The 14,338-nt window shown below is 40.2% G+C and overlaps 1 protein-coding gene across 1 annotated transcript; it reads right to left on the bottom strand.

Moving 5' to 3' along the window:
• Positions 1-11,874: 11,874 nt before the first annotated feature.
• Positions 11,875-14,052, bottom strand: LOC118523872 (disintegrin and metalloproteinase domain-containing protein 29-like). Its single transcript, XM_036073683.1, has one exon. It carries the CDS (start codon positions 14,050-14,052, stop codon positions 11,875-11,877), a length of 2,178 nt encoding a protein of 725 aa, XP_035929576.1.
• Positions 14,053-14,338: the final 286 nt, after the last annotated feature.

Here is a 14,338-nt window from a genome sequence, read left to right as displayed (position 1 = left end):
GGCTGCACCAGCTTGCATTCCCACCAACAGTGTAAGAGGTTTCTCCTTTCTCTGCATCCTCACTAACATCTGTCGTTTCCTGACTTGTTAATTTTAGCCATTCTGACTGGTGTGAGGTGGTATCTCATTGAGGTTTTGATTTGGATTTCCCTGATGCTGAGTGATGTTGAACACTTTTTCATGTGTCTGTTGGCCATTTGGATGTCTTCTTTGAAGAAACGTCTGTTCATGTCTTCTGTCCATTTCTTTTTTTTTAAATATTATTTTATTATGTTATGTTAATCACCATACAATACATCATTAGTTTTTGATGTGGTGATCCACAATTCATTGTTTTCGTATAACACCCAGTGCTCCATGCAGTATGTGCCCCCCTTAATACCCATCACTGGGCTAACCCATCCCCCCACCCTGCTCTCCTCTAAAACCCTGTTTGTTTCTCAGGGTCCGTAGTCTCTCATGGTTCATCTCTCCCTCCAATTCCCACCCTCCATTTTCCCCTTCCTTCTCCTAATGTCCCCCATGCTATTCCTTATATTCCACAAATAAGTGAAACCATATGATAATTGACTTTCTCTGCTTGACTTATTTCACTCAGCATAATCTCCTCCAGTCCCATCCATGTTGATGTAAAAGTTGGGTATTCATCCTTTCTGATGGCTGAGTAATATTCCATTGTATATATGCACCACATCTTCTTTATCCATTCATCTGTTGAAGGGCATCTCGGCTCTTTCCACAGTTTGGCTATTGCTGGCATTGCTGCTATGAACATTAGGGTGCATATGGCTCTTCATTTCACTACATCTGTGTCTTTGGGGTAAATACTCAGGAGTGCAATTGCTGGGTCATAGGGTAGATCTATTTTTAATTTTTTGAGGAACCTCCACACTATTTTCCAAAGTGGTTGTACCAACTTGCATTCCCACCAACAGTGTAAGAGGGTTCCCCTTTCTCCACAACCTCTCCAACATTTGTTGTTTCTTTCCCTATCCGTTTTTGCCATTCTAACTGGTGTAAGGTGGTATCTCAATCTTTATTAGGATGCTGTTTAGCCTCCATGTGTTTGAGTTCTTTCCAACTTTCCTCTTGTGATTGAGTTCTAGTTTCAAAATATTGTGATCCAAAAATATGCAGGGAAAGATCCCAATCTCTTGGTACTAGTTGAAACCTGATTTGTGACCTAGGATGTGATCTAATCTGGAGAATGTTCCATGTGCACTACAGAAGAATGTGTATTCTTTTGCTTTGGAGTGGAATGTTCTGAATAGATTTGTGAAGCCCATTTGGTCCAATGTGTCATTTAAAGCCTTTATTTCCTTTTTGATTCTTTGCTTACATGATCTGACCCTTTCAGGGAGGGGGGTGTTAAAGTCTCCTACTATTTTTGTATTGTCGTCAATATGTTTCTTTGATTTTGTTATTAATTGGCTTATATAATTGGCTGATCCCATGTTAGGGGCATAGATATTTAAAATTGTTAAATCTTCTTGTTGGATAAACCCTTTAAGTATGATGTAGTGTCCTTCCTCATATCTTATTATAGGCTTTGTTTTAAAATCTAATTTGTCTGATATAAGGATTGCCAACAGAGCTTTCTTTTGATGTCCATTAGATGGTAAATGATTTTCCTTGACATGTTCCTGATCTTAAGGGAAAGGCTCTCAGCTTTTCCCCATTGAGGATGATATTCGCTGTGGGTTTTTCATAGATGGATTTTATGAACTTGAGGAATGTTCCCTCTATCCCTATACTCTGAAGAGTTTTAATCAGGAAAGGGTGCTGTCTTTTGTCAAATGCTTTTTCTGCATCAATTGAGAAGACCATATGGTTCTTCTCTCTCTTCTTATTAATGTGTTCTATCATATTGATTGATTTGCAAATGTTGAAACACCCTTGCATCCCGGGAATAAAGCCCACTTGGCCGTGGTGGGTGATCCTTTTAATGTCTTGTTGGTTTCTATTAGCTAGGATTTTGTTGAGGATTTTGGAATCCATATTTATCAGGGATATTGGTCTGAAATTTTCTTTTTTGATGGGGTCTTTGCCTGGTTTGGGGATTAAGGTAATGCTGGCCTCATAGAATGAGACTGGAAGCTTTCCTTCTGTTTCTATTTTTTGAAACAGCTTCAGTAGAATAAGTATTATTTCTCTTTGAATGTTTGGTAGAATTCCCCAGGGAATCCATCAGGCCCTGGACTCTTGTTTTTTGGGAGGTTTTTGACCACTGCTTCAATCTGCTTATTGGATATTGGTCTATTCTGGGTGTCAATTTCTTCCTGTTTCAGTCTTGGGAGTTTATAGGTTTCCAGGAAGGCAGCCATGTCTTCCAGGTTGCTTAATTTATTGGCATATAGTTGTTGATAATAAATTTTAATAATTGTTTCTATTTCCTTGGTGTTAATCGTGATTTCTCACCTTTCATTCATAAGTATATTAATTTGAGTCCTTTCTCTACTCTTATTTATTCTTTCAAAGAACCAGCTTCTAGTTTCATTGATCTGCTCTAATATATTTCTGGTTTCTGATTCATTGATCTCTGCTCTAATCTTAATTATTTCTAATGTGTGTAATCAGAAAAGGCCCCGAATTGACAATGAAAAGAAAAACAAAGCTGGGGACATCACGTTGCCTGACTTCAAGATATATTACAAAGCTGTGATCACTATGACAGCATGGTACTGGCACAAAAACGAACACATAGACCAAGGGAATGGAATAGAAAGCCCAAATATGGACCCACAACTCTATGGTCAAATAATCTTCAATGAAACAGGAAAAAATATGCAATGGACAAAAGACAGTCTCTTCAATAAATGGTGCTGGGAAAATTGGACAGCTATATACAGAAGAATGAAACTGTATTGTGGACATTGCTGCTATAAACACTGTGGGGCAGATGCCCCTTCAGATCACTACATTTGTATCTTTGGGGTAAATATCCAGTAGTACAATTGCTTGGTCATAGGGTAGCTCTATTTCAACTTTTTGAGGAACTTCCATACTGTTTTCCAGAGTGGGTGCACCAGCTTGCATTCCCACCAACAGTATAGGAGGTTTCCCCTTTCTTTGCATCCTTGCCAAAATCTGTCGTTTCCTGATTTGTTAATTTTAGTTATACATACTGGTGTGAGGTAGTATTTCATTGTGGTTTTGATTTGTATTTCCCTGATGCTGAGTGATGTTGAGCACTTTTTCACATGTCTGTTGGCCATTTGGATGTCTTCTTTGCAGAAATGTCTATTCATGTCTTCTGCCCATTTCTTGATTGGATTATTTGTTCTATGTATTAGAATTCCTAGCCTAAGGAATCAGACAACAAAAAGAAATAAAAGGCATCTGAATCAGCAAAGAAGATGTCAAACTCTCACTCTTTGCAAGTGATAGGATATTTTATGTGGAAAACCCAATAGACTCCATCCCAAAACTGCTAGAACTCATACAGGAATTCAGTAAAGTGGCAGGATATAGAATAAATGCACAGAAATCAATTGCATTTCTATACACCAATGAGACAGAAGAAAGAGTAATTAAGGAATCAATCCCATTTACAACTGCACCCAAAACCCTAAGATGCCAAGGAGTAAGTCTAATAAAAGAGGCAAAGGATCTGTACTCAGAAAATTATAGAATAGTCATGAAAGAAATTGAGGAAGACACAATGAGATGGAAAAAACATTCCATGGTCATGGATTGGAAGAAAAAAATACTGTTAAAATGTCTTTGCTACCTAGAGCAATCCACGCATTCAATGCAATCCCTATCAAAATACCATCAATTTTTTTTTTTCACAGAACTGGAACAAATAATCCTGAAAGTTGTTTGGAACAAGAAAAGACTCTGAATCACCAAAGGAATCTTGAAAAAGAAAACCAAAGCTGAAAGCATCACAATTCTGGACTTCAAGCTCTATTAAAAAGTTATAATCATCAAAACAGTATGGTATTGGCACAAAAACAGACACATAGATCAATGGAATCAGTCAACCAAAACAAAAGACATTTGCAAATGACATTCAGATAAAGGGCTGGTATCCAAGATTTATAATGGATTATTTGTTTTTTGGGTGTTGAGATTGAGAAGTTCTTTATAGATCTTGGATAGCAGTCCTTTATTTGTAATGTCATTTGCAAATATCATTTCCCATTCCTTGGGTTGCCTCTTAGTTTATTGACTGTTTCCTTTACTGTGCAGAATCTTTTTATCTTGAAGTCCCAAAAGTTTATTTTTGCTTTTGTTTCCCTTGCCTTTAAAGACATGTATTGAAAGAAGTTGCTACGTCCAAGGTTGAAGAGGTTACTGCATATGTTTTCCTCTAGGATTTTGATGGATTTCTGTCTCACATTTAGATTTGTCATCCATTTTGAGTTTGTGTTTGTGTATAGTGTAAGAGAATCACATTCTTCTGCATGTGGCTGTCCAATTACCCTGCACCATTTAGTGAAGAGACTGTCTTTTTTTTTTTTTTTTCTATTAGATATTCTTTCCTGCCTTGTCAAAGATTAGTTGACCATAGAGTTGAGGGTCCATTTCTGGGCTCTCTATTCTGTTCCATTGGTCTATATCTGCTTTTTTGCCACTACCATGCTGTCTTGAGGATCACAGCTTTGTAATACAGCTTGATGCCAGGCATTGTGATGCTCCCAGCTTTGTTTTTCTTTTTTGACATTCTCCTAAAGATTTGGGGTCCTTTCTGGTCCCATACAAATTTTAGGATTGTTCGTTCCAGCTCTGTGAAAAATGTTGATGTTATTTTAACAGGGATTACATTGAAAGTGTAGATTACTCTGGGAAAATCTAACACAGACATTTTAACAATATTTTGTTGTTGTTATCGTTGTTGTTGTTTTCTTTGTTTGTTTTGTTTTTTTCCAATCCATGAGCATAGAATGTTTTTCCACCTTTTTGTGTCTTCCTCAATTTCTTTCATAAATATTCTGCAGTTTCTAAGGTATACATCCTCTACCTCTTCAGTTAGGTTACTTCCTAGGTATTTTATGGGTTTTGGTGCTATTGTAAATGGGATATATTCCTTAATTTCTCTTTCTTCAGTTACATTGTTAGTGTATAGGAATGCAACTGATTTCTGTGCATTGATTTTGTATCCTGCCATGTTGCTGAATTGCTGTATGAGTTCTAGCACTTTTGGGGTGGAATCTTCTGTGTTTTCCACATAAAGTATCATGTAATCTGTGAAGAGAGAGAGTTTGACTTTTTCTTTGCAAATTTGAATGCATTTTATTTCTTTTTGTTGTCTGATTGCTGAGGCTAGGACTTCTAGTACTATGTTGAACAATAGTGGTAAGAGTTGACATCCCTGTAGTGTTCCTGACCATAGGGAAAGAGCTCTCAGTTTTTCCCCATTGAGAATTATATTTGCTGTGGGCTTTTCATAGATGACTTTTATGATATTGAGGTATGCTCCCTCTATCCCTATACTCTGAAGAGTTTTAATCATGAAAGAATGCTCTATTTTCTCAAATGCTTTTTCTGCATCAGTTGAAAGGATCATATGGCTCTTTTCTTTTGTTAATGTGATCTATCACATTGATTGTTGTGAAAGTTTAACCATATATGCATCACAGGATTAAATCCCACCTGGTCATGGTGAATAATTTTTTAATGTACTGTTGGATCCTATTGTCTAGGATCTAGGTGACTACTTTGGCATCCAAGTTTATCAAGGATTTGGTCTATAGTTCTCCTTTTTATGGGGTCTTTTTCTGGTTTGGGGATCAATGTAATGCCTGCCTCATATAATGAGTTTGGAAGTTTTCCTTCAATTTCTACTTTTTGAAACAGCTTCAGTAGAATAGGTATGATTTCTTCTTTAAATATTTGATAGAATTCCCCTGGGAAGCCATCTGGCCCTAGACTCATTTTCTGGGAGGTTTTTGATTACTGCTTCAATTTCCTTGCTGGTTCTTCGTCTGTTCATATTGTCTATTTCTCCTTGTTTCAGTCTTGGTAGTTTATAAGTATCCAGGAATGCATCCATTTCTTCCACATTGCCTAGTTTGTTGGCATATCGCAGATGATAAGTTCTAACAATTGTCTCTATTTCCTTGGTATACTTCCTGATCTCTCCCCTTTCATTCATGAGTTTACTAATTTGGATCCTTTCTCTTTTCCCTTAATATTTCTTGCAGGGCTGGCTTGGTGGTCACATATTCTTTCTGTTTCTGTCTGTCCTGGAAGCTCTTTGCATATCTTTCCATTCTGAATGACAGCCTTGTTGGATAATGGATTCTTGGTTGCATGTTCTTGACATTTAGTACCCTAAATATCTCTTGCCTGCACTTTCTGGCTTGCCAGGTCTCTGTGGATAGGTCTGACGTTAGTCTGATGTTCCTCCCTCCATATTCAAGGAAACCCCTCTCCTTAGCTGCTCTCAATATAGCTTTTTTTTTCTTTTTGGTTGTTGTTTTGTTTTGTTTTGTTTTGTTTTGTTTTTTGCTCTAAGATTTGCAAGCTTCCATATTATATGTCGTGGTGTTGATCTATTATTATTTATTTTGGGATGCGTCCTCTCTGCTTCTCAGACATGAAAGATTTTTTGCTTCCTCAGATTAGGGATTTTCTCAGCTATGATTTGCTCAAATATACCTTCTAGCCCTTTCTCTCTCTTGTTTTCCCTCTCTCACTGTCTCTTTCTTTGTCAAATAAGTAAAATCTTTAAAAAATAGGAAAAGAAAAGAAAAAAAACATTTTACAAAATACAAGCATACTTCCTTTTTTAAAAAAGATTTTATTTATTTATTTATTTACCAGAGATAGAGCGAGAGTGAGGGAGAGCACACAAGGAGGGGGAGCAGCAGGCAGAGGGAGAATCAGGCTCCCTGCTGAGCAGGGAGCCTGATGCAGGACTCAATCCCAGGACCCTGGGATCATGACCCTAGCAGAATGCAGACACTTAACCGACTGAGCCACCCACGTGTCCCACAAGCATACTTTCTTGATTAAAACTCTTCAGAGTATAGGGAGAGAGTTAACATGCCTTAACATCATAAAAGCCATCTATGAAAAGCCCACAGCAAATATCATCCTCAATGGGGAAAAGCTGAGAACCTTTCCCTTAAGATCAGGAAAACATCAAGGATGCCCACTCTCACCACTATTGTTCAACATAGTACTAGAAGTCCTAGCAACAGCAATCAGATAACAAAAAGAAACAAAAGGTATTCAAATTGGCAAAGAAGAAGTCAAACTCTTTCTTTTCACAGACGACATGATACTTTATGTGGAAAGCCCAAAAGAATCCACCCCAAATTACTAGAACTCATACAGCAATTCAGTAATGTGGCAGGATACAAAATCAATGCACAGAAATCAGTTGCTTTCTTATACACTAACAACGCAACTGTAGAAAGAGAAATTAGCAAAATGATTCCATTTACAATGCACCAAAACCATAAGATACCTCGGAATAAATCTAACCAAATAGATAAAGGATCTATACTCTAGGAACTACAGAACACTCCTGAAAGAAATTGAAGAAGACACAAAAAGATGGAAAAACATTCCATGTTCATGGATCAGAAGAATAAACATTGTTAAAATGTCTATGCTACCCAGAGCAATCTATACCTTCAATGCCAGCCTGATCAAAATTCCAATGACATTTTTCAAAGTGCTGGAACAAATAATCCTAAAATTTGTGTGGAATTAGAAAAGACCCCGAATCGCCTAGGAAATGTTGAAAAAGAAAAATAAAGCTGGGGGCATCATATTGCCCGATTTCAAGCTATATTATAAAACAGTGATCACCAAGACAGCATGGTACTGTCTTGGTATCATCCACATGCTATGAAACCCCTCTACTGACTGCTCAGGGTACACTCTGTAGGAGAGGGTCTATGAAATTCTAAGAGCTGGTCACAAAAGGTAAAGTTTGGGGAAAAGTCAATGAGAGGACATGACCACTGGTTGCCCCAAGAACTAAACCCAGGCAATAGGAGGCTCCACATCCTTTCTCTTGCCCTTGGAATGTGTTTTCTCCTGGTTTGAATGCTCCCAGAAGCTGCTCTAAGGTTACAGCCATGTGATAGTGATGTGGTGCTGAGACCATCTGAATAGTATGTATGACTAAATCCAGTTTAGGCTTCCAAATAAAAACTATCAAGATTTGGTAGGTGGGTGCAGAAAACTACTCACCATGTGGGTGCCCAAGACAAGGTTTGTAAGTAAGTTCCCTTGCTCATTAAAACTACCACCTACCAACCTGGAGGAACCTGCCTCTGTCTTTGGTATCTCCTTGCCCTCTGAATACAGGGGCCAGGTTCAGGTTATACCAGGGATGCTCCCGAGAAGCTTGTAAAGCAACAGACACTCAGATGTCCAACAGGTACATGAAAGAATGCTCAGCATCACTAATCATCAAGGAAATACAAATAAAAATCACAATGAGATACAACCACACACCTGTCAGGATGGCTAGTATCAGAAAGATAAGAGCTTGTGGGTGTCTGGGTGGTCAGTCGTTAAGCGTCTGCCTTTGGCTCAGGTCATGATCTCAGGGACCTGGGATTGAGCCCAGCATCAGGTTCCCTGCTTGGCTGGAAGCCTGCTTCCCCCTCTCCCACTTCCCCTGCTTGTTTTCCCTCTCTAGCTGTGTCTCTCTCTCTGTCAAATAAATAAATAAAATCTTAAAAAAAAAAAAAAAAAGAAAGACAAGAGCTGATAAGTGTTGGCCACAATGTGGATCAAAGGAACACTCATGCACTGTTGATGAGAATGTAAATTGGGGCAGCCACTGTGGAAAACAGTATGGAGGATACTCAAGAAATTCAAAATACAACTGTTATGTAATCCAGCAATTCCACTGCTGGGAATATATTGAAAGTCCACCCAGAATGAGCCTCCTTATCACTATAGCCAGACATTGGGGAGTAGTCATTCACTAAATTAATTTATCTGTATTGATTTCATGAGTGTTTCAATTCAGTACCTTACAAAAGGGGTGGAGATTGAGGGTAAGGAAATGCTACCATGTATGTTCATTCTGGTTGTCTGTTAATAAATCCCTTCAAAGATTTTTGATAAAACAGCACATGAACATGTTCTATGTTAAGTATCAAATGTACTAAAAATATATGTTGTCTGAAGATTGTAATAAGATCATAATGCTGTTTGATTAAAAGGTATAAAAAAAAAGGAAATGAAAACAGGATATCAAAGAAGTATCTGTTACTGCATATTCGCTGCAAGATTACTCAAAATAGCTGAGACATGGCAACAACCTAAGTGTCTATCAACAGATGCATGAGTAAAGATGTGGTATATATATAACTTTATCTTGAGAAATAGGGGAATCAAGCCCTTTGAGACACCACAGATGGATCTTGAGGGCATTATGCTAAGTGAAATAAGTCAGAAAAAGACAATTACTGTGTGTTATCACTTATATGTGGAATAAAAAAACAAAACCCTGAACTTGTAGAAGCAGAGAGTAGAAAGGTGGTTTCCAAGAGTTGGGAGGTGGGAGATTGGGGAAAATGTTATGTAAGGATACAAAACTTGCAACTAGGAGATGACTCCTGGAGATCTGATGCACAGCGTAGTAATTATAGTCAATAATAATGTATTGTAATCTTGAAGATCTCTATGAGACTAGGTCTTAGTTATCACTCCAAAAATAAATGATAATTATGTGATGGAAGTGTTATATGACCACACGGTGGTGATCACACTGCAATATATAAATGCAAGAGATCAACACCCTGTATATCTTAAATTTATGCCTACTGCATGCAATGACATCTGAAAAAAATAGCTTTAAAAGAATGTATTTAGGAGGGCGCCTGGGTGGTTCAGTCATTAAGCGTCTGCCTTCGGCTCAGGTCATGATCCCAGGGTCCTGGGATGGAGTCCCACATCGGGCTCACTGCTCGGCAGGAAGCCTGCTTCTCCCTCTCCCACTCCCCCTGCTTGTGTTCCTGCTCTCGCTCTCTCTGTCAAATAAATAAATAAAATCTTAAAAAAAAAAAAAAGAATGTATTTAGGAAAGAGATAACAAACAAACTTAAACTTAGCTTTCTGTAGCCTGGGGTCAGATTAGGTCAGCTTTGGACTTTATGATCTTCTGAGGAGAAACAGCTCAGGTGACAGCCTGAGCCACTGGAAGGCTGTGCCCTGTGCATAAGAGAAAACCATTAACAGAGCTACCCGCACACATCAGTCCCTGAAGGAGCATTGTGACTTGCCTATACTCTGCCTCTGGGGGAAGGGGGGGTCTGTGGGGCCATTCCTCCCTGGGGGAAAGTCATATGACCCAGAAGCTTCACAATTTCTCATACAGCATCTCTGGACTGCCACCATAAGCCATTAGCTATGCCAGGAGACATGATGGAATGATCAAAAATCAGAGAAAAAAAAAAACACACAGAAAACAGAGATTCTTATGTGATGAAGACTGTCACCAAACAGTGCATTTGAAGTGCAGATGAGCCCTAAGGAGAAAGGAGGGAACCTTGACAGAGAGACCCTCCTGCATGGGGATGGCACAAGAGGAGGATGGCACAAGAGGAGGATGGCACAAAAGGAGGTTTGCCACTAACCATTAACATTCCAAGGATAGGGCAGTGAGTGGGTATCTGATTTCCCATTTACCTTTGCCATTGGTATTCACCACTAAAATAATGGAATTATCTAGCACAAAAATGGACCAGAGGACCTTAAATGTAGATGGAAAGTAGGAAATTGGAAGGAAGCTCTCAAAGATAGGACATCAAAATATATTTGGTGAGGACAGGATAGGGTTCAAACAATATATACAAAACAGCACCAACTGTATGTATTCTGGAAAACACTGGGAACAAATATCACCATGGGCTAAACATGGTTTTCTGTGGATGCTGGGAGAAGTGCAAGTCCTAAATTTCTGGGACTTTTTGTATTTCAAATACTCTATGATGTACCCGTATTGCATGAGGGGGAAAAACAGTATGATTATAGATGTGAATTTAAAATAAAATTTTGTTATTCATTTATACATTCTATTATTAATTATACACTTCAATCTAGAATAATAGTGCATTGAAAATTATTTAGATACATGTAGACTGCCTTTCCACCTCAGAGTATTGCTCTGAAGAATGGCATTTGTTATTAACCATGATTCATGGTTAATGAGCAGTCACTGCTCAGTTCCCTGAAATGCAAACTAAGAGTGAAAGGAGGGATGAACATTCCGAGGACTCCCTCTGGATGCCAGAGTCATCAATGGGCACTTCTGCCTACCTTTCTGATTGATTTCATGGGATGCAACATTGAGGATCTACAATGCAATGTCTCCTATATTCAGAAGCTTGCTCTCCAGGGTAGCATAGCTTGCACTAGGTGAGATCTCACCCCAGTCACCCTCCCCTACAGCCCACAGCCACCCTAGTTTGGGACAGGCAGCATGGGTGGGGAGTAGCCATCCATCTCCATGAACCCACTTTGGGACTGGAGAAGGAGAGATTACCTAGAGAATGAGAAAAACCTCAGTGTTCATGAGCACTCTTTTGTAGAAACATCATGAATTTGCCCTTACAGGAGCCTGTGGCTACTTCCCTTAATTCTGTGCCCAGGGACAACAGCTGAAGACCCAGCTGCTGATTCAGGTACTTTAGACAGTGTCTCGGGCTCAGTTTGGGCCTTATAGGCTGACAAAAATAAGGAGACATGACTACCGTGCACTTTTCAAGTTTTATTTCAGAGTGCTTGTCAGTGATGTATCACAGACCTGGTTTGAGAACCCTGTGATGTGCACGGGACCCCTGTGTCTCCTGCAGATCCCTGGAAACATGGATGTCAGCTTTGCCACCTCTTTACTGTAGTTTCATTCATGCTCCTGTGGATTGCATATTGTTGTTCAGGGGTCTGGAGGCTGATTTACGGATTGGCTTCACCAACTTTCTCTTCCCTAACTGTAACTGTCTTGATAGTTTTTACATTGGTGGCAATGCCAAAGAGGAGTGTAGCTATTAAGGCATAAATGCGAGCAAAGACCACTCTCAAATATATCACCGATTCATGACTTTGCTTGACTGACCGCATTCTTCTTGGGGGTGGTCCACTGTCTATACTCCCACCTTTTCCTCGCAATTTGCAGAATGGGGGATCCCAGCCTATGTGGCAATGACAATTCCTGTTATTGTTGCAAATCCCCCTGCGATTACATTTCTCAGGGAAACAGTTGTAATTTATTTCACCTATAGTAGCATTGCAGGTAGAATTCTCACAGAACTTTCCGGGAGCACAGGGGGTACCAGGTCTCACATGACCAACATCAGTTGTTCCTGTGGAGCGATGTGTGTCCAATCCCCAACACCAGACACCTGAGATCTTAGACTGATGGAATCCTACATGTTCTTGCAACTGAGGGAGATGAGTGACATTGGTACACTGCAGCCTTCCACACTTGACATCTCGGTCACCACAACGAATAAATAGTCTGGCTTCAAACTCTCTTTTACAGTGTCCAAATCGGTGGCCTTTTTTATTAATTTCATAGCAGACATCTGCCCCCCCCACAGTGTTTGCACCAAAGATTTCTTTGCAGTGCACAGTGCGGTCAGTGCAGTTTCCATGATAGCAGTAACCCTCTTCAGTGCACGGGGTTCCATCTTGCATATAGAAATTATTAGGGCACTGAGGGGATCTCCCCGTGCAATACTCTGGAAGGTCACAGATATTTTGGATTGGTCTACAGAGTGTTCCAACTGCAGAGAAGGTGCAGTTTGTACAACATAGTCCTTTGTCACAAAGAAATGTACTTTCAAGTTTGCAGTTGTTACTACAGCAGGGGTTGCTGGCACACTGCTTGATGGAGCCACAGTCACACTGCTCCCTATCCTCTACTATAGAGTTTCCACAACGTACATGTGTCAGACTTGTATTAAAGAATACCACCTGTTCATTGAATAGGCAATGCTTGTTAATACTCAGAATGTTTTGTAAGTGCCCAAAAGAACAGTTACTAAAGGAATCTGTCAACACAGGGTATCTGTACATGATGCAGCTGGACCTCCGCTGGCAACTGCACTCATGATTATCAAAATACAGTCCAATGGATCTCCCACAGTATTGGGAAATTATCACAGCTAACAATAAATAATGTCTGCCCAGGTGACCAACCATATGTAGGCATCGAGGAGAGCATAAACCAAAGACTGCAGGATCATTTTGATAGTCTTCTGGTCCTTCTTTAACCACAACGAAGGATGAACTAGGGTTTATGATCCTGAACAAGTAGGTAGCGTGAAATCTGTGGTATTCACCAGCTGGCAATCTATAATCATTCATGTTGACTGGATCTCTTATATCAAATATAAGGACTGCAGTAAGATGGAACTTTATATCAAGACCTTTATATATTGAGTCCATTAAACTAACCATGTCTATCAGAAATTTTGCACACGTTGTTACATTATTATATAAACGATACATTGAATTGGAACTTTGAGCAAATCCTTTGATCATGGATTTATGGGAGGAAAAGATCCTATTACTGACCCTGGGGGCTGGACTGGAAATTTCTTCGGAGAATAGGGGCTCCCTAATCTCCTTATGCCCCAATTTATAGGTAGGTCCCGTTGCATTGGTGTCTGCCACTATCTGAGAAACAATGTGTTCAAACCTTCGGGAATTGCTGAGGGGTTTGATTTCAAAGGCAAGGTCATCCAACTTCATGATACCTTCAAGACCCCCATAGCATGTGTCCACAGTGACCATGGAAAGAGGAATCTCCTCCAGGTAGCCGAGGTAGTAACAGTCTGGAGGGATGAAGGGGTAGTCCATCTGCAAGGCTCCTTGGTCATCCTGAGTCATCATCAGCAGATGTCTGGACCAAAACAGTTTCTTGCGCCGCATATGGATAACGTGTCTCTTACCCCCAAAATGCAGGGTGTAGGACAGCCAGCCTGGCATCTGAACACCTTTGCCGTGGTGCAGCTCCTTCCTGGGAATGACCACCTCAGAGGAGATGTAGCGCCATGAGGGACGGCCTTGAGAACCCTGGACAGGAGCCAGGCTTGCCCAGAGTGCAAGAAGCAAGAAGAGTGCCCTCATGGTGCCCTGGCCCTCTGCAAGGCTCGTGCCCCTGCTCAGGGACATCTTTCAGTGAGAATGGATAAAGGGAGGATCCTGAGGGAAGCCAGGTCTAGAGCATCTGACAGAACAGAGAGCTGCCTCAGGCTGCCAGCACCCTACACCTGGGGGCCACTTGTGTGGATTATGTCACAGTCACAGGGTGTGGCAGTGGGTGACCTGCACATCAGTTCAGCTGGGGTGGATGTGGGAGAGGTGGGTGGGCATGAGCATAAATGCTCACATGGACATGGGAAGAGAGCTGGAC

The sequence above is a fragment of the Halichoerus grypus genome, chromosome 8 (assembly GCF_964656455.1).
Source record: "Halichoerus grypus chromosome 8, mHalGry1.hap1.1, whole genome shotgun sequence".
Classification (NCBI taxonomy): Eukaryota; Metazoa; Chordata; class Mammalia; order Carnivora; family Phocidae; genus Halichoerus; species Halichoerus grypus.
Note: the sequence above shows the minus strand (reverse complement) of the source record. Positions and strands in the feature narration are given on the sequence as shown.